General features: G+C 45.1%; 1 protein-coding gene across 2 annotated transcripts in view; it reads left to right on the top strand.

Annotated features, from left to right (window-relative positions):
• Nucleotides 1-21,146, top strand: part of ACLY (ATP citrate lyase) — a 137,151-nt gene that overhangs the window by 36,954 nt on the left and 79,051 nt on the right. For both annotated transcript variants that reach the window (XM_040331686.1, XM_040331687.1), the window contains exons 4-7: nt 3,935-3,997; nt 5,379-5,569; nt 8,232-8,311; nt 9,442-9,572. In XM_040331686.1, coding sequence (XP_040187620.1) covers nt 3,935-3,997; nt 5,379-5,569; nt 8,232-8,311; nt 9,442-9,572 — 465 coding nt within the window. The remainder of the gene's footprint in view (nt 1-3,934; nt 3,998-5,378; nt 5,570-8,231; nt 8,312-9,441; nt 9,573-21,146) is intronic.

Raw genomic sequence — 21,146 nt, 5'->3', positions numbered from 1 at the left:
GTGGCTGAGGCATTCCCCACCCCGAAGCTGCACCCGTAGGAGAGGCGTGCATACGCACGACTGTGGGGTGTGGAACGTCTTGGCTGTCCATGTCCCTGGTCTGCAGTGACCGCTTCCTGATCTGTTGATAGTGTCTCTTTAACCACTTCAGCCAGGAAGGATTTGCCCCGTAATGACCAGGCCATTTTTTGCGATACGGCACTGCATTGCTTTAATTGACAATTTCACTATTGTGTGACGTTGTACCCAAACAAAATTTACGTTCTATTTTTCCCACAAATGGAGCTTTCTTTTGGTGGTATTTGATCACCTCTGCGGTTTTTTATTTTTTGCGATATAAACAAAAAAGAGTGACCGTTTTCGAATTTTTTTTTTTTTTTGCTATAATAAAATATCCCCCCCCCCCCCCCCCCCAAAAAAAAAAAAATCTACATCAGTTTAGGCCAATATGTATTGTCCTACATATTTTTGGTTAAAAAAAAAAAAAAAAAAACATAAGCATTTTTATTATTGTTGATAAAAAAAAAAATATATATATATATATATATATATATATATATATATATATATATATATATATATATATATATATATATATATATATATATATATATATATATATATATATATATATATATATATATATATTTATTTAGTAATGGCGGTAATCTGCTTTCTTTTTTTTTTTGCAGGATTGCGTTAGGCAGATCGGACACTTTTGACACATTTCTGGGACCATTGGCATTTTATACAGCAATTTGTGCTATAGAAATGCACCGATTACTGTGTTAATGTCACTGGCAGGGAAGGAATTAACACTAGGGGGCAATCAAGTGGTTAAATGTGTGTTTCCTCATGTGTGTTTCTAACTGTGAGGGGATGGGACAGACTGGAGGAGGAGACATATCGCTGTTCCTAATTACTAGGAACAGCAGATCTGTCTCTCCTCCCGTCGGAACAGGGATCTGTCTGTTTACATTGACAGATCCTGGTTCTGGCTCTACTTCCCGCGATCATGGGTGGCCAGTGGACATCGCAGCTGCTGACCACGCGCATTGGCTCCCCCGCTTTAATATGCGAGTGCTTTGGATTACAAGCATTCTCCTGGAACGGATTATGCTCATAATCAAAGGTTCCATTATACATTCAAACTGCCCATACATGGTTCTAATCTCGGAATGCTATTGCCATCTATGGCTGGCTTAACAGAATAGGATTGATACACGGGACACACCCTACCGACTGTGAGTTCTGTCCCTTATGCTGGTGTTTCTCTGATTTTGGCTGCACTTAGGTTTTAAAGGATAGAAATGATGACACCCATTGCTGAGTTTGTTTAAAATTGTAGTTCCAACAATCCTTTACTGCTGATTTGAGTTTCTGTCATGGAAGAAGAATGCATCCATTAAAGTGTTGGGACAACTAGTCTATCTATATATAATGTGTGTGTGTGTGTGTGTGTGTGTGTGTGTGAGTAGTGAAGCCAGAATTGGGAGAAAAGTCCTATATCGTGCACGTTTTTAAAAACTCTTCTCAAGTTGTACCTCCCCAATATTGCTATCTTGACAATCTCTCTTCAAAATATATATAACCATGCACCTAGGATATTGGTGAAGGTTTATGGCAAGAGGTTTGTTTTCCTCGTTGAGTTCCATTCATGTTCCTCTTGCCATCAGCTGTGTGGGATAGACTATAGAAAGACATTGTAGTAGCCTCTGGGGAAAAGCGTTTTACAGCCTAATGCTGTAGTGAAGCTTTCACAACTCTTTATTATAGCATTGCCACCGGTGGGATGAAGGGAGCACTAGGCAAGAAGCTTAGAACATGGCTTTAGTTAGCTGAGAGCATAGCTGCCAGCATTGCTACAATTTTGGTTTAAGTTGAGTTGCCCTCACTAAGGCTTGGTCTGGACAGGAACAGTAAAGGCGACCATAGACTGAGAGATTTCCAGTGGTTGCAGGAAAAAAAACTTGCTTAATTCCCCCATGGAACCATTGTGTTCTCCCAGTGGGGGCGGGAGAACACAGTGATTACTGTTAGCGGCTAAAACCATGCGGCTATGGTTAGAATGTTGGCTGGTCCCTACTGAACTGGCCGAGATTCGAACTGTCTATGGCCGACTTGCGTGAGCCTACTTTTTTTGGGCTAAATCCCTGGCCATTTTATTGTTTGAACCATGAAGTGCTTTTAGTGCCTTTAGAAAAAATCAGCTCTTTTTAAAGTGGATGTAAACCGGATTCATGAAATTTGGGCTGGGCACATATATCTGCAGTATTTTGTTATGTCTTTACAACGAGCTAAGTCTTTTATAGCTCTTATCAGCCTGAGAACTCCGGACATATATTCTGACTTTTTAGACAAAAGCAGTCTGAATCTTTTGTCAAAGGAGGTTGCTAAAATAGTAGCAGAGAGCAGCTCCTGTTACAAAACAGCTCTGAGAGTCTCTGCCTATGATGAGAGGGGGGTGTGTGCCTTTCCTCCAATCAGCAATGTTGGCTATCTTGGCTGTATGCCCAGACATCACACTCAGTGTTAACCAGGAAGAGAAAATCTCCTAACAGGATCTCAACTTTCTAAACTGTATATAAATGTGAAGACAGCAGATGTACATATTCTATGTAGGGAGATTTGGTTAATCTCTGTGTATCATCTGAGGCTGTTCACTTCACTGGGTGTATGGAGGGTTTACATCCACTTTAAGTCTGTGAGGTGGAAGTGACATCAGATGTTGCTCTGGTCCTCCAAGGGCATAGTCAAGTGGGGGCTATCTTGCCCTCGTTCTACTTCCTGCTCATCCCTCCCGCAGATCGGATTGTTTCTGCCTTTTACTGCGGTCTCTGTAAACAGGGAAACAGTGGGAGAGGGGGCACATCACTAAAAGTGATCTTGTGGCGAATGTGCCACTGAGACCGATGGTCCACAGAACAAGATGATACTGGGGTTATGACAGCTAGCCATATTAAATTTAAAATGTACTGGGGGCGGTCGTCAAGTGGTTAAAGGGTCACCCCATAATTCCTTGGATCATACAAAACATAGGAATCATCACCGCTTCTCTTTCCCTCTTAAAATTATGCTAAACTCTATCCAAGAAGGGGTGTTTGTTACCCCAACATTTCATATTCTTGATACGTGCCTGCTGTAACATGTACTTGTGTTAAGTATCTGCCAGCTTCTTTTTGGATATGTAAACTAAATTAAATTATTATTTTTTTTTTTTTTATCTTCTCTTGTTACTATTTTTTTGTGATTGTCTGTCTACTATTGAATGATCACTTTTTTTTTTTTTTTTTTTTTTACATGTTTGAAATAAACTAAAACTGTTCTCTTTTTATATTGACTCCTTTTGTGTGAAATACCTGGTGTTCCTGCAGGTCCCCTTGCTTTTCTATTTCAAACTGGCCACACTAAGCAGAAGAATGCACATATTTTCAGTGTAGTCAGTTTTGTGGATGTGCTGGGAGAACAACCTGCCTGTCATCCAATGGTCAGACTTGTGTTGACATAACCCCTCCACAGCCATTCACTGGGAAGACCAACGTTCTGCTGTTTCTCCACCCCCCACCTCTCTAAACCCCTTGTGTAGAACAGATTATGTGATCATCTCTCTAAAAAAAAAAGAAGAATAGTATTTATAATGAGAAAAAATGAATAAACAAGAATATATATTGGTGGCAAACATATCGGATCGCTTGTATATGATTACAGTGGATTATAATCTGCACTGGGTCACTGAATTGCCAGCAGTGTCCAGGAAACATTAGACTCAGTCTGTTGCATGTAATTCTGGATTTGGAATGGCATCCTCCTGTCCCATAATTCTGTGTTATACAACTTCTTCAGTTTGTTGGATATCATGTTAAATGGCCTCCAAGTAGAATGTTGCTTGGTTGTTGCATAGAATATTTATTATTTTCTTCATTTTATTTTGCAGATAGCCAAAGCAAAAGGAATTTTGAAGAATTTCTTGATCGAGCCATTTGTTCCTCATGGACAGGTAAACTTAAAATTGAAGACAGTGCAGAATGTCTGGTGTTTATTTATTTTGTATTCTATGTATTCTGTATCTATTCTTGTTTTGCTTCTAAAGGGCCACAACAGAATCTGCTTCTGCCTACTTCCATCTCATTTATTTTATACAACCAAAGCTAGGTGCAGTCCTAATGATGTAAAGTTTATTGATCAGGTCAACAGAGACTAAGACCCCTTTCACACTGGGGTGGCCTGGGCGTTGGCGGTAAAGCGCCACTAGTTTTAGTGGCGCTTTTAGCCCCCCCAGAAGGGGTTAAAAATGGGCGTTAAACGCTCACGCTTAGGACTGCTTTCAAAGTGCTTTTACCTTAGACTTAAATGAGCAATTGACAAGCACTGCCCCACTGCATGGGGTAATTATTTCTGCAATAGACCATAATGCTGCTAATTGCCATGTAATCTCAGATCGTGTATGGAAATCCGGGATTCCCAACTGCTTTACATGTCTATTGTTGCCTCAAGTGGAATGATCAGCTTTTGACTGTTTTTTTATTTTATTTTACCATCCCCCAGTTCTGTGTTTTCTGTAAGGTTCCATTCACACCTGAGCAATCTGAACTGCAGCGACTCACTTGTGCGATGCCATTACTTCTTACCCCAATCATAGCGATTCGTGGCAAATGACAGCGTGCGATGCTGTTGCTTAAAAGAAGCTCCTGCTTTGATCATGGCAATATCGCATCGCGATTGGGGTGCCGATTAAGAACTACTGGCATCGCACAAGCCCCCCCCCCCCCCCCCCCCAGCTTTGGATGACTCGGCTGTGAATGGATCTTAAAGTAAACTTTGATCTAATTGTTTGATAGATTTAAGAGGAACTGCAGTCTGCTCACATAATTTGTAATAAAAACATCTTTGCCATTCTGACGTTTCCCTCCAACCACTTTGCATATTATGTTATATATACTGGGATTCTGTACTTGCCAAATATGCTGCAGAAATCTCCCTCCACCAAGTCTGGCTGCAACCATTTTAACTGTGAGCAGCTGAAGCTGCTGCCTGTTCACTTCCTGGATTTACAGAGGCATGCCTGCAGCTCCGTAGCTGGCATTGGTCCTCTTATGACTCATCTTCACTCCCTTCCTGGAAAACTCTCAGGAGAGTTGGAGAGAGCTGTGGATGATGTCATAAGTCTAGGCCAATGACCAGACAAGAAACATGAAGTGGCCTGTATAAGATATTTACTGGCAGAAAAAAAAGTTTTACTATCCAAAGTTAAAACAAGGGCAGACGATTTAATAGATGGAACGATTAAAAAAAAATGTGAAGTTTCACTTTTTAATATCTGCCTGACCATATTTACCCTGGAGACTGATTGCTACGATTACCTCATTGCTTTTCTGTAGGAAGAGGAGTTCTATGTTTGTATCTATGCAGCTCGGGAAGGGGATTATGTGTTGTTCCACCATGAAGGCGGTGTGGATGTTGGCGATGTGGATGCCAAGGCTCAGAAGTTCCTGGTTGGTGTTGGAGAACGTTTGACAGAGCAAGATGTGAAGAATCACTTGCTGGTCCACGCAGCGCCAGATAAGAAAGAGTGAGTAAAAGGAGACTTCTGGGTGGTGTTGGGTATTTACGTTTTTAAAATTCAACATCTACTTTAAATTTCCTGCTGCATTTACCTTAAAGTGGTATTAAATCCAAGAATGAAATTCAGTATATTGAAGCTTACCAGTTCTTGGATGTTGTGGCTGCATTCGTTTTTTATTTTTCTATTTTTCAGGCTTTTTTTTTTTTTTTTTTTTGTTATCGCTTTTATTTTCACCAAATGATGCAGCCATTCTACTAGCACACCAAGCTGTCCAGCAAAGGTGGCAGTTATTTTTTTTTGAGACCAACCTATTTTAATATATATATATATATATATATATATATATATATATATATATATATATATATATATATATAATATATATATATATATATATATATATATTTATATATCCTATCTTATTTATTTACTATTTTATATAAAACCTTTTTCTCAAAAGGGGGGGGGGGACAAAAATAAACAATTTTCTGGAACTTCCTAAAACGTGTTCAGCTTTAATTTTCTAGTCGCCCCTCTGAATGTGCTAGTGCGTTTAACACTACCCCCTCTACAGATTGACAGTGCTTCTGTCCAAAGGAGTCTCTGTTGCACCTTCATAGAATGAAGCCATACTAGGACAGGAAGTGTTACTGACAGGATCACCCGGTGAAAGTAAAGGAAAAATGTCTAATATCTATTTAATTTTTTTTTATGTTGTTTAATACTGCTTTTAGGTTAATTTTTAATGGTCCTTTTAAAATGTTTACTATTTTGCTGCATTCTTAATATTGTATAGGCTATAGAGATTGGGGGGGGGGGGGGGACATTAAAGGGGTTGTAAAGGCAGAAGGATTTTTTTTTATCTTAATCCATTCAAAGCATGAAGATAAAAAAAACCTTCTGTGTGTAGCGGCCTTCCCAGCACCCCATTATTACCAAACTGAGCCCCCTCTCTCTCCAGCGATGTCCACGATCCCCTCAGCCATCCAGGACACTCCTCCTGATTGGCTGCCTGACTTTGACAACCGCGGGAGCCAATGGCACTTGCTGCTCTGTCTCGGCCAATCAGGGGAGAGAGTGGGTGGGCCAGGTTTGGGCTCCATGTCTGAATGGATACACGGAGCTCTGACTCGGCTTGGGTGCCCCCTGGAACAAGCTGATGGCTGAGGGGCAATCAACAGAGGGAGATGATAGGAGCAGCAAAGCAGGACCTGAGAAGAGGAGGATATGGGCTGCAAAACCAACTGCACAGTGGAGGTAAGTATAATTATTATTATTTTTTTTTTTAATAACAAACAAGCCTTTACCATCACTTTAAAAGAAGATGCCCGCCTCACAAGGAGTTTTTTCAAGCAGTTGACAATTCGTATATCCACATGGTTAGAAGGCGCGAGGGTACATGTGCTGCAGGGTCCGGACCTGTATGGGGAGGGACAAAAAATGAGCACTTAAACCTTGCAATATGGGCACAGTTCAGCTTTAAAGTGGTTCTAAAGCCTTCAAAGCCTATTCATTAAAGTGAATAAAAACCTGGCAATGACTGCCCCCCCCCCCCCATTTTACTTACCTGAGCCCGTTCACCTGCTGCGCTCGCCCCCGACGTCCTCTTCTCCACTCAGTCTGGCCGTTGATTGGATGGATTGATAGCAGCGCAGACATGGGCTTGCGCTGCTGTCGATCACATCCAATGACGTGGGGGGGAGGGGCCGAGTGATACGTTTGCGGCTATAGACGCTGGCTGTATTACGAGAGCGCGCCCCCCAAGAACTAACCCCCATGGTAGAGAGCTCCCATAAAGGGGTTTAGTTCTTGTGGGGAGGAACAGAGACAGCCGCCGAGGGATTATAAAACAATTTAAAGGGAACCTTTTTAGGTGTTTCTCCTTTTTAATACAATCTCTGCATTAATTTATACTGTAATTACCTGAGTCCAATCTCAGTCCAGCACTGTGCCTGAGAGCCACAGCTCTCTAAGCTCTCCCCCTCCTCACATTCAGTATTCGCTGCTGCTGCCAATCAAATCTTTGATTGAGGTAGCAGGGGGCAAAGCAAAGCCCTGCTGTCTGTATCAACTGACACAGGCAGCAGGGCTCGGGAGCAAGCCTGCACAAGTACTCCCTCCCCCCCCCCCCTTTTTAACATGTGTTTTTTCTGGGAGGGGGGGTGGGTACTCGGACAGGGAGGAGCCAGGAGTGCTTTTCAGGGGATCCCAGAACAGAAGGATCGGGGCTGCTCTGTGCAAAACCATTGCACAGGGCAGGTAAGTATAAAGAATTTGTTAGTTTATAAAAATGGTCTGCATTTACATTTGAAATTGGAAGGCTGATGTGTCACTGCTGAGAGGGCCATAGTGTAAGCAGAGATTCTTGAAGGACTTCAGTCCTTTTCTGTGAATTGAATTGATTCACATACAGCAGTTATTGCATACTTTGCTATTGCTCATTTACTGTTTGCTAAGAATAAGTGACCAAGTACTTGGATGTCCAAAGCCTGGCCACTGCTTCCCTTTAAAAGATAGGTGTGGATTATTAGTAATCTTTCAGTGATGATTTGATGACTGGAGCTTTTTTTTATTACTGTAGTTTATTCATTTCTACTTTTGGAAATGTGTTAAATTTCCGTATTGTGTAACGTATTTCTGACCAATTTGTATTGTATTATGTTTTCAGTGTCCTTGCCAGCTTCATAACTGGACTCTTTAACCTGTATGAGGACCTGTTCTTCACCTACCTGGAGATCAACCCATTGGGTATGTGCTTTAATTACAGGAATTTGGTAGCAGATAAGTTCCAAACGTTGCCAGTTTTCACACCACCATCCCTGCGCATTGTTTGAGCAACATCAGCTCAGAGAATGGAGGATAGTCTCCATTCACTGCATAAAGGAGAAGGGTAGCCAATCTTTCTGATTGTTGTAAACGGATAAATGAATTTTGGATGTTAAGGGCTCATTCACATGTGTATTACCGGTATTTATTTAAAAAAACTATTCTGATGTAATGCAGGTTCTTGCTGGCAGTGCTAGCAGAGGATGCTGTGTAAAATATGTGCCGAAAGTACTCGCGCTTAGGAGCCTTTTATATGCATACAAATCTTCTTTCATTACAATCAGGGGTCAAGTCCTGGGGAAAAAAGTGTGGGAACTCCCACCCAAGATCCACTCCCAACCAAAAAAAAAACAAACAAAATGATACGTTCATTTGCATAATTACTAAACCGCATGTGTTTTTTTCGATCCACTGTACCTTAGTAATCCTTTATGTTACTGGCCGCTTCCTGTATATGGATTCATCGGGTAGTGTACGGGTATTCCGAAAAATCCATATACAGGAAGCGGCCAGTAACCGAAAGGATTACTAAGGTTCGCCTGCCCCTGACAGTGACTCGAGCTGGGCATCGCCGCTTAGTGAAGGATTGGATCGGGCGGCTCGGCTGCTCTAGTCCTGCAAAGGGAACTGCGTTCCTGTTGTGAAAAAAGTGCAGGGACTCCGTTCCCGCAGGACTTGAGCCCTGATTACAATGAATGACTACATATGTATGCAGGGGTGGATCTGGGGGGGGGACACAACAGTTTACTAGCGTAATTAATGTGTATGGGCACATATACACGTAATTTCAGGCTAATGGCATCAACTTGTGTAAATACGCATCATGCTGAGCATTTTTAACACTGGATTTTCTGCTAGCTCCTAGCAGAAATATAACGCATACAATGGTATATTTTTTTTATATACCAGTGTGCATCCTTGGTACCAAGCTCCATTGAGGGCAGCCTGCACTGTGGGCTTGTATAGATACTTAAGCAGACACTGAGCTAATACATTCTTTTCTAGACCCATACAAATTAACAATGTGATTTTATGTTTGTTTCCCCCTCTAGTTGTGACCAAGGATGGTGTGTATGTTTTGGATATGGCAGCTAAGGTAGATGCAACTGCTGACTACATATGCAAAGCTAAATGGGGTGATGTGGACTTCCCACCTCCCTTTGGAAGAGAAGCTTATCCAGAGGTGAGAGCTGGTCCAGAGAACGTATACACTATGCAGTGTGGTAGAGCAAATCTGGGGGCTTCAAGTGCAGTAATGTACAGAAATCAATTAGAGTTTTATTTACTGTAGTTGGATCAATACAAATTACTACAGATTGGTTTCCCTAGGCCAGCTTTGCAGTGCACATCAATATGGCTTTCTGCAGCACTTTAGTAAATTAACTCAGTGGAAAGGGTGGACCTAGTTCAATGTTCCATATGTTGTTGCGTCCATGACATCTGTTTTTATTAAAATTTCCCCTATTTTTTGCCAGTATCTAGTTCTCTTCTCCCAATCTCCGGTGTCTTGTATAAAATACAATTCCATAAAAGCAATTTTATCATGTGGAAGCTGTCACTGGTAGTCAATACTAAAGTAACTATATTTTCCAACAAGTCTGTTTCTCAGGAATTCTTAAGGATTCTATAAGAAGATCGGGCAAATGATTGTCTGATTTTCCTTGATGTTTCATAGTAAGTCTAAACCAACTGCTGGATTCACGTAGGGCGGCGTATGTTTTAGCCGGCGTAGTGTATCGTATTTAGTAGGGTTGTCCCGATACCAAGTATTAGCGGGAGTACTCGTACTCCCGCTAATACCGCCGATACTAAAATAGAATACTTCACCCCCCGCCGCCGCCGCGTTAATCACTGCGGCGCGGGGAACATTACAGCCAGCGTTCGTTTGAATAGCTGTTTTCCCCGCCGCGCATAGACACTCCCCCTTGGACGGATCCGTCCAATCGCGAGCAAGGGGGAGTGTCTCTATACACAGCACGGCGGGGAAAACGGCTATGGCTGTAATGTTCCCCGCGCTGTGATTAACGCGGCAGCGACGGCATCATCATAACAGTAGGTACGGGGGACATGGCTGTATATGGGGGGGACATGGCTGTATATGGGGGGGACATGGCTGGATATGGGGGGGGACATGGCTGGATATGGGGGGGACATGGCTGGATATGGGGGGGGACATGGCTGGATATGTTTGGGGACATGGCTGGATATGTTTGGGGACATGGCTTGATATGTTTGGGGACATGGCTTGATATGTGGGGGGACATGGCTGCATATGTGGGGGGACATGGCTGCATTTGGGGACACATTTAAAAAAAAGTATCGGTATTCGGTATCGGCGAGTACATAAAAAAAAGTATCGGTACTTGTACTCAGTCCTAAAAAAGTGGTATCGGGACAACTCTAGTATTTAGGCTACGCCGCTGTAAGTCAGAGAGGCAAGTGCTGTATTCACAAAGCACTTGCCTCCTAAGTTACGGCGGCGTAGCGTAAATGGGCCGGCCTAAGCGCGTCTAATTCAAATGTAGAACAGGGGGCGTGTTTTATGTTAATGATTCGTGACCCAACATGATTGACGTTTTTAACGAACGGCGCATGCGCCGTCCGTGGACATATCCCAGTGTGCATTGCTCCAAAGTACGCCGCAAGGACGTATTGGTTTCGACGTGAACGTAAATTACGTCCAGCCCCATTCACGGACGACTTGCGCAAACGACGTAAAATTTTCAAAATTCGACGCGGGAACGGCGTCCATACTTAACATTGGTTAGGCCAGCTATTTGTTCGACTAACTTTACGCCTGAAAACGCCTTACATAAACGGCGTATCTTTACTGCGACGGGCAAGCGTACGTTCGTGAATAGGCTGATTTACATATTCTAGGCGTAATTCAGCGTTCACGCCCATAGCGGCCGGCGGAACTAGACCGCTAAGATACGACGGTGCAGGCAGTCGTATCTTGGCTACATTTAAGTGCATCTCAATTTGAGAATACACTTAAATGTACGACGGGCTTAGATTCAAAGTTACGACGGCGTATCTACTGAAAGCGTTCCCAGTATACTGTCATGCAGTCATTCCATTAGCTCAGAGATTCTGTAGAAGCTTGTATCTCCAACCCCCATCTCATTGCTGAAACTCAATTTCCTTGTTTTAATAAATCACCCTAACAAGATTTTCCTTGGCGATCAGAACTCTTCAAGGTCGCCTCAAGGTGATTTATGAGTAGAATGTAGTAGAACAAACTCTTCTATAAATGGTTTATAATGTGATGAAGTCCACATACAAGTCATTTGCAGCCCATACATAAATCAAATGACACCAAAACTCCAAGTCTGTGAAATGTGTCTTCTAGATATGATTTATAGTTGGCTGTGTGTATATTCACCTGGAAGCATTTTTCTCATTTATGGGTGTGTTTCAGCTTTGCCTTGACTGCAGATCGATACCAATTTGCAGCTGCATAATATGTATCCGGCAACAAACCTAACCGTTTTATAGGACACTAGCTGAATACCCGGCGTTGCCCGGTCTTCCTATCTTAACCTTTTGGGAAGGAAAATCATAGTAATATAAATATACCCATCTTTTATATAAGGGTGTAGGTAAGGGTTAATTTAACTGTCATATATTTTTATTTGGCATATAAGTAATATGTGTACCAGGTATTATTGAAATATCTCCAGGCGTACAGAAGTTATGTGGGAACATACATTTCCCATTGATTTGCATGGGACTTTAAACAAAAACCCCGACCCTCACAAATGGGGGTAGTTAAGGGATAAATTAACTATCCTATAGTTTAAGTGGACATATAAGCAACATGTGACCAAGTGTTATCGAAATATGTACAGCCGTTTGGAAGTTATGAAGTAACATGTATTTCCCATAGAGTTGAATGGGACTTTAAAGAAAAACCCCGACCATGGCAAATGGGGGTGGGTAAGGGTTAAACCACCTATCCTATGTTTGTTGCTGACATATAAGTAACATGTGTGCCAAGTTTCATGTTAATATCTTTAGCCATTTGGACGTGATGCTGGAACATACATACATACATACATACATACATACATACATACATACACACACACGTTGAGTTTTATATATATATATATATATATATATATATATATATATATATATATATAGATGAGTTGGTATGCATATGATGCCACATTATGTGATTAAAAGGGTTTGTCAATCAACAACTAACATTTCAGTTTTTGATGGACGCTGGACAGTTAAAATTGAGATTTTCCTAGCATGTGAAGGAAAATATTAGTTATATGAAGACAGGAGGCGAGTATCTTATGCAATATCTTTCTTTACTAAAGCTCATAGCAGAAATACATAAAAACTTTATGGTAATCTAAAAATAAAACATTCAAAGGACTACCAATCCCAGCAGTCCCTGGGGCAACGTAGCCCCTCCCAGGCCTCAGCCTATATATGGGACTGTCTGAGGTAACCACGTCCTCTTTCTTTGTGCAAATCCTTGTAATCAGGAAAAGTAAGTTCGATCCTCTCTCCTTGTGAAGGTCAGGGATTTCCATACTGGAACACGTTATCCGCATCTGACTGGAACGGCAGGGGATGCCCAACTGGGTCGTTTCATACGAACTGACTTCATCCCAACGGGGATCAAGGGAAAACCGGATCCTTTGGGCCGACTGGGCCGCCGCCTTCAGGTAAAACATACCAACTGCAATCCAACAGGGATTGTGAGCAACTCAGGCCATCCGCATTCCAGGATGAGTACTGTACTGTTCAATAACCTGCAAGGAGAAGAGAATAATCGTAATAGGGATGGGAAAGGAGGGAAGATACTCGCCTCCTGTCTTCATATAACTAATATTTTCCTTCACATGCTAGGAAAATCTCAATTTATATATCAGACAGGAGGCTTCGTATCTTATGCAAGTTCAAAGCAAACAATAGAGTTAACAATGTATACAATGCAGATAAACCTCATAAAATTGACATGGACACATGGGCCTCCGGTCTGAAATAAAAATTACGAAAAGTGGACTCTGAGGACCAATCGGCTGCTCTAAGTAGATCAGAAAGTGAGCCTCCAGAGGAGACGATCTTCGTAGCCATAGCGCCCCTAGTGGAATGAGCTCCAAACAGGGAGGTGTCTATGCCCGCCATCTCCATGGTGGAACGTACCCACCGTGCCAAGGTAGCGGAAGAGACTGGATGATGGGGTTTTACGTATGAGACTAGGAGTTGGGAGAAGTTCGGTGGTCGAAGAACAGACGTGTGTGCCTCATAAGATTGTAAACAGCGCACTACGCACAGTCGCGGATGAGTGGGAAAAAAGGGATAGAAGACAGATTGAATACCTGTCTTTGTCCTACGGACCACCGAAAATCTGACCCCTTGAGGCGAAATTTGGCGCCTGGAAATGTCTAACGCTCTCACGTCCGAGACGCGCTTGACCGAGACCAAGCAGAGTAACACTGTGAGTTTGAAAGACAGTAATCTTAGGGATAGTTCATCATTGTCTTCCCATGAAGCAAACATGTCAAGTAGCTTGGAGACGTCCCAAGTTGCCTGATACCTAGGTCTAGGGGGGCGTTGGAATTTTATACCCCGCAGAAGTCTACAGACCAAAGGGTGTTTGCCTACGGCTAAAGAGTTAACTGGACAGTGGTATGCTGATATAGCTGAGCGGTATATGTTGATGGAGCTGTAAGATTTGCCGGAATCAAAAGATTCCGCCAAATAATTCACCACTACAGATACAGGGGCATGTATGGGATCAACCTGTTGTTGATCACACCAACGAACCCAGAGTCGCCAAGCATGCCGGTAGGTTGATCTAGTCCCGGGGGCCCAGGCCACGTCGAGGAGATCCCTAGCTGACCCTGAAAGGTCGATATCCGCTTCGGAGATCCTGAAATCAGCCATGCTAGGAGGTGGAGGTTGCCCTCCACTATTAGTGGATGGGGTTCCCCGGATGGGTTGGTCAGCAGTAATGGGAACAGAGGGAGCAGTCTGGGGTAATCCACGACCATCCCTAAGAGGAGAGGGAACCAGGGTTGTGTCGGCCACCAGGGTGTGATCAGCACAATAGTTGCCTGTTGATTCGAGGCGTGGAGGAGAACTCTGGGTATCATCTGGAATGGGGGAAACGCGTAATGAGTTCCCTCTGGCCAGATGTGACGGAAAGCGTCCACCGCGGATGCTTCTGGGTCGGGCCTCCAGCTGAAGAACTGGGGTAGCTGGTGGTTGAGGCGAGAGGCGAACAAATCCATGTTCAACGGGCCCCAAAGACGTTCCAATAGGTGGAACACAGGGCGATCCAGTCGCCAGTCGCTGGAATCGACAAGGTGGCGAGAGTACCAGTCGGCTACCGTGTTGGAGACTCCAGGAATATATTCCGCGATAGGGACAATGTTGCGGGCCAAGCAGAAGTGCCAGAACTCCTTTGCCAGTTCTGCAAGGGTCCTGGACCTGGTGCCTCCTAAGCAGTTGACGTATTGAACCGCGGCCACATTGTCCATGCGGAATAGTACACAGCAATCGGAAGCCTGTGGGATGAAGCTCTTGACGGCGAAGAATGCCGCCAGCAGTTCCAGGGCATTGATGTGCAATTCCGATTCGGAGGCAGACCAAGTCCCCCCTGTGGAAGCTGCCCCGCATCGGGCGCCCCAGCCGTGGCGACTGGCGTCCGACTCTATGATGATGTCGGGACCTGAATTGAATATGGTCTTGCCGTTCCACTCGATTGCGTGGCGAAGCCACCATTGTAATTCCTCTATTGCTTCCGAACAGAGAGGGATCTCGTCCGCATATCTGAGGCCCTGGCGAAGGTGCAAAATTTTGAGCCTCTGAAGGGCTCTGTAATGAAGTGGGGCCGGGAAGATGGCCTGTATGGATGAAGCTAAAAGTCCCACCAAGCGGGCCAGAACCCTTAAGGATAAGGAGCCTTTGCGAAGCACTGCCCTGATTTCTTTGCGAATTAGGGCTAATTTTGGTTTTGGGAGTCGGAGGACCGCTTGTTTGGTGTCCACTAGGAAACCCAAGAATTCCAACACCTGGGCCGGATTTAGAACCGATTTTTCGTGGTTGATTAGGAAACCCAGCGTTTGTAGCAGGGAGACCGTCCATGTCATGTGAAGGGAAACTAGGGCCCTTGAGTGGGCCATGATTAGGATATCGTCCAGATAGATAATTAGACGTACCCCTCTGCTTCGAAGTGAAGCTACCACTGGTTTCATCAACTTTGTGAAACACCATGGTGCCGACGATAGCCCGAATGGAAGGCAGGTGAACTGCCATATCTGGTCTTTCCAGCGGAACCGAAGTAGGTGTTGTGACTCCGTGCGGATAGGGACGGTGAGATAGGCGTCCTTCAAATCTATTTTCCCTAACCAGTCCCCCGGTTGTAGGAGGTCTCGGAGGCAGTGAATGCCCTCCATCTTGAAGTGTCTGTAGCAGACATGTTGGTTCAGATCTCTTAGGTTTATTACGGGCCGGAACCCGCCCCCTTTCTTCTTGACAAGGAAAAGGTTGCTTGTGAAGCCCGGGGAAAAATCCTCTACTTTTAAAATCGCCTGTTTGGACCAGAGGTCCTGTATTTCGTTCTCGATGAGAGTAACGTTCTGGCGTGTGAATTTGATAGGATGAGGGACCACATTTAATGTCGGTGACGACAGAAGTTCTATTTGAAAACCCTCTACCGTCTGCAATATCCATGGGTCTGCCGTAATCGCAGACCAGGCGTGGATAAAATACCTCAGGCGTCCCCCCACTGGAATGTGTGGTTGTGGAGTGTAAGGTATACTCACCGAATGGAGGTCGGGCTCGGGAGTATCCGCGTCCGCCGCGTCCGCGCCATGGTCTGCCCCGGGGTGGAAAGAACGGAGCTGGTTGCGCCACTGGAACGGGGTAGGTGGAAGGAGCCTGCTGGTACTGGTATTGGGGGTTTGGTCTGTTTTGTGGCCTATAGGTGGACCCACGGCCGGCAGATCGGCCTCTACTTCTGCCGGCCCTGTTGAAAACTCTCACAGCCCCTGACTTTCTGAGAGATGTTTGGGCTTTATCAAGTCCTGAAAACAAACCCACAAATTTATTGATGTCTTTGAGGAGGTTATCCCCAAAGAGCATACCGACTGCCGCCGGACCGGGTTCGGTCTCGGCCAGGTGGGAAAGTTGGGGGTCTAGCCGCATTAAAATGGAGCGGCGTCTCTCCACCGAGCAGGAGGTGTTAGCCGTGCCTACTAGGCAGATAGCCCTCTGAGCCCAGCCGCGTAGTTGCATTAAAGGGTCACTAAAGGAATTTTTTTTTTTAGCTAAATAGCTTCCTTTACCTTACTGCAGTACTGGTTTCATGTCCTCATTGTTCGTATTTGCTTTGAAGTAGCTGTAATTCTGCTGTGATCTCCACACTTCATGGTTGCCTGTTTCCTTATAACCATCATACTGGGAGCTTTCTCACGGTGGTCTAAGCTGTCATTACTGTGTGTCTAAAACTCCTCAGAACCAATCAAATTCATTTTAAAAACAAAACACTGCCCTGGATTTGTTTGTTTTTGTTCTGTGTGTCTTCCCGACTCACCTCTCACCCGGAACTTCATGTATGTACATTTAAAACCAAAGTGAAACTAGAGGCACATTATATGATAGATTAAATTCAATTTTGAATCATTTTTAAAAGGAATCGGTTAACTTTTATGTCTCTATACCCAATAAACGGTCATTTCAGCAAAAAAATTTTTTTCCTTTAGTGACCCTTTAAATCTACCGGTTGACCCGAAGCGGCCGCCTGTTCTGATAAATTCAGAATTTTGGTTAGGGGTCCCATTAGATCTAAGATGCGTTCCTGGATAGATTTAAAGGAACGCTCAATCCCTTTTTTGGGAAGTTTCCCCGATTTTGCCAAATATTTGGCCAGCATGGCATCCACCTCAGGTGTGGTTACCACCTTGTTGGGGATAGAGGGTCTAGGGCACTCGGCCCGTAGTTTGTTGCGGGCGTGTCTGTCCAGGGATTTCCTGGCCCAGAGCTCCACGTACTGAGATACGTGAGGTAAGGGGGACCAATCGCCGGATCGTGGGTGAGCGATGGCATCTGGGTGAAAAAATGGTTCCCCCAAGGCATCTAAAATGCTTTCTCCCTGTGCATCAGGGTTGGCATTGGCGTGAAATGCCGTATCCTCAGCATCCTGTCTATCATCGTCAGACCCATAGTCGTCAGACTCGCTTTTCCCTGAAGCACCTGGTGAATCCTCGTCCGAGGAATCAACATAGGAGTCAGGTTTGGTCCTTCTAGCGGACCGATGCCTCTTAGTGTTTAACTCCCTGAGGCCCAGGGGTCGGTCAGAGTCTGTTGGATGCTGTGGTTGGCAGGCCGGGGAGGGAACTGCCTGAAACAAATTATTCTCTTCCCCTGTCGGGGAGTCAGGTGCTGCTAGAACGTGTTTCTGTTTAAAAGAAACTTTGCCTTTCTTGTGTGGCGGTTCGCCATTTTGAGGCGGATTAGCCGTAGCAGCCTTTGAGGGATGTGTTCCAGTGGACGGGATGGCCGAGGCCAGAGCCGTTTGGACAGAGATATTGATCAGATCTTGGATCTGAGCCGCCGTCATGAACTGAGTGGTATCCAGGGTAAAAGCCTCCCCTGCAAGGGGGGCAGTATAATTATCCTCAGACATGCTTTTTAAAAGTGTCGGCGTTTTAAAACTCACTGGTCCCTCTTTAAATCAATATATATATTTATTTAAATCAGTTGGTCACCAGTCTAGACTGTAATGTACCAGTGAAGTGTATCCTTACAGTTATTTAGCATAGAAACAATTTTGTGGATCAAACTCTATCCTTACAGTTATGTAAGCATAGAAGTAATCAGGTTGTTTGAAGGGGTTTTGTGGGTAACAAGTATCCACAAGTGTAAGTAATAGGGGGAGAGAAAACGGGAGTAGCTCAGCAGGCTTCCTCACCTCAGTACCGCTCGTCTTGCACTGGCAGCGGTGTGAGGAAGAAAGCCCGCGTTACTTTCGCGCTCTGGGCGAAGTCTCGCGAGACTACGCTACCAGAGCGCTGATTGGCTGGTTGCCGCCGAGTCCCGCCCCTCCTCAGTGAAAGAACGTGAGGAGAAGGGAGAAGATGGCGCTGCCTGTCGCGCTGCGAACGCTGACAGGCAAGCGGAGGGGGGGGGGCGGGCGGGGGAACACCACTCCATGCAGTGTGCGAGTGAGGGGACAGCGTCCGCACCTCACGATCAGCAGGTGTAGATGGAGTACACAGGAGAAAAAGGGCACAAAAACCCGGAAAACCGTCAGGAAAGAGGAGAATTTTAAATTGTTATTACAGAAGTAAATAACAGTGAATAAAGCGCGTACATAGCATACATAAGTGAAAGGAGTGAATAACAGCTGTGGAAAAAAAACGGGAAGGCCGCAGGGGGGGTACCCCACTGTCACTCAAAACAGCTGTCTATCAATGTCAATCAAATACTTATCTGAATCCTGCGATGAGCAGAAAGAAAGAGGACGTGGTTACCTCAGACAGTCCCATATATAGGCTGAGGCCTGGGAGGGGCTACGTTGCCCCAGGGACTGCTGGGATTGGTAGTCCTTTGAATGTTTTATTTTTAGATTACCATAAAGTTTTTATGTATTTCTGCTATGAGCTTTAGTAAAGAAAGATATTGCATAAGATACGAAGCCTCCTGTCTGATATATAACTGACAGTTTACGTTTACGCTTTCGTATTTTTATATATTTATTGTGGAGATGCTGAAACACATGGTGGTTGGGAACAAACAAAACTCCTGGACATGCAGGGAGAGAGTCAGAATAATGGCAGTTGGAATTTAAGTCTGAACAGTGATGGCCCATCCATAAGGGACGCAGGGGTGCCACCCCCCCCCCCCAAACTATGTGCCTGGCCCCTAGTCTACATGCAGGAAGCTGGATGCATTGGATTTTTTGAAGCACATGATTAGAGCCCGAGGCTAATTGGCTTAAAAAAAAAAGTTGGCGCTGGGGGTTTATGGGTGGGCGGGTATCGGAGCACTGTGCCCTCCCTGAGCCCACCCAGTTGTGTGAAAATAGCAAATTAATATTCGCTATTGTCTTCCTGATTCTCCTCCCCAGCCAGTCGTCAAGCGAGTCCTGAGATCCGATTGGCCGGGAGTCTTAGGACTTAGACCAGTCTGGTCTCAGGACCCACTTCCTGTTTGGCCAGGAGGAGAAGCAACAGCCCTGGAGCGAGGAGCAGCATCCCTACCCCAGATCCTCCCCATCTGCCTCCTAAGGTAAGGAGGCCTCTGATCGCCACCTTCCCGTCCGTCTCCCTTGGGGGGGAATCACTGCCCCTTCCCGTCCGTTTTCCTTGGGGGGGAATCACTGCCCCTTCCCGTCCGTCTCCCTTGGGGGGGAATCGCTGCCCCTTCCCGTCCGTTTTCCTTGGGGGGGGGGGGGGGGGAAATCACTGCCCCTTCCCGTCCGTTTTCCTTGGGGGGGAATGACTGCCCCTTCCCGTCCGTTTTCCTTGGGGGGGAATCACTGCCCCTTCCCGTCCGTTTTCCTTGGGGGGGAATCACTGCCCCTTCCCGTCCTTCTCCCTTGGGGGGGAATCACTGCCCCTTCCCGTCCGTTTTCCTTGGGGGGGAATCACTGCCCCTTCCCGTCCTTCTCCCTTGGGGGGGAATCACTGCCCCTTCCCGTCCGTTTTCCTTGGGGGGGAATCACTGCCCCTTCCCGTCCGTTTTCCTTGGGGGGGAATCACTGCCCCTTCCCGTCCGTTTTCCTTGGGGGGGAATCACTGCCCCTTCCCGTCCGTTTTCCTTGGGGGGGGAATCACTGCCCCTTCCCGTCCGTTTTCCTTGGGGGGGAATCGCTGCCCCTTCCCGTCCTTCTCCCTTGGGGGGGGAATCACTGCCCCTTCCCGTCCGTCTCCCTTGGGGGGGAATCGCTACCTTCCTGTCTGTCTCCCTTGGGGGGGAATCGCTACCTTCCTGTCTGTCTCCTGCGGAGGGGGTGAATCTCCACCTTCCTGTTCGTCTCACGTGGGGAAGGGGGGTGGCGTTGAGCTCCAGCCGCCACTGAGTCTGAATATGTGTCAGCAATGCAACATTGAAATAGTGCAACTTTTTTTTACTAGTAAAAAAAAATAAAAGACTGTGTTGCATGTTCCTGTTGAATGCAATGTGTGTCGGGAATAGGAAAATTCCTCTTTGCAACGTTACACAGAAATGTTGTCATTGCTGACACGTATAAATTAAAAAATGCATATATTTTGGGCACATAGAATTAGTACATTGGTACACCAAAGCAGTAGGTGGCACAGAATTTTGCAACAACTTGACACCTTTTTGGGACAATTTTTGCAATTATATTTCCCTGTTACAATTTCTTACTCTGCTCCACTAACATTTTCAGGCCCTATGTGTTCTCTGATTAGAAACTGAAGAAGTTGGTCACTTGCGGTCATCTTTGTAGTTGTCCCAAGCAGACAGATCTTCGTAAGGTCAAATGCGAGCACATCTGTCATTGATTTTATATATGAAGCTCTTATGGCTGAAATTAGGCAGCACAATAGGCACTTTTTCTTTTCTTTCTAGGTGTGCACCCCATTTTTACATGTCTTATTCTTTTCCTTTTAGCAAAAAAATGACCATATTAACCACTTAATGACGGGGCCACTTTTTGCTATTCGGCACTGCGTCGCTTTAACTGACAATTACGCGGTCATGCGACGTGGCTCCCAAACACAGTTGACGTCCCTTTTTCCCCACATATAGAGCTTTC

Source organism: Rana temporaria, chromosome 12 (genome assembly GCF_905171775.1).
Source record: "Rana temporaria chromosome 12, aRanTem1.1, whole genome shotgun sequence".
NCBI classification, from domain to species: Eukaryota; Metazoa; Chordata; class Amphibia; order Anura; family Ranidae; genus Rana; species Rana temporaria.
This window is presented reverse-complemented; position numbering and strand designations above follow the sequence as displayed.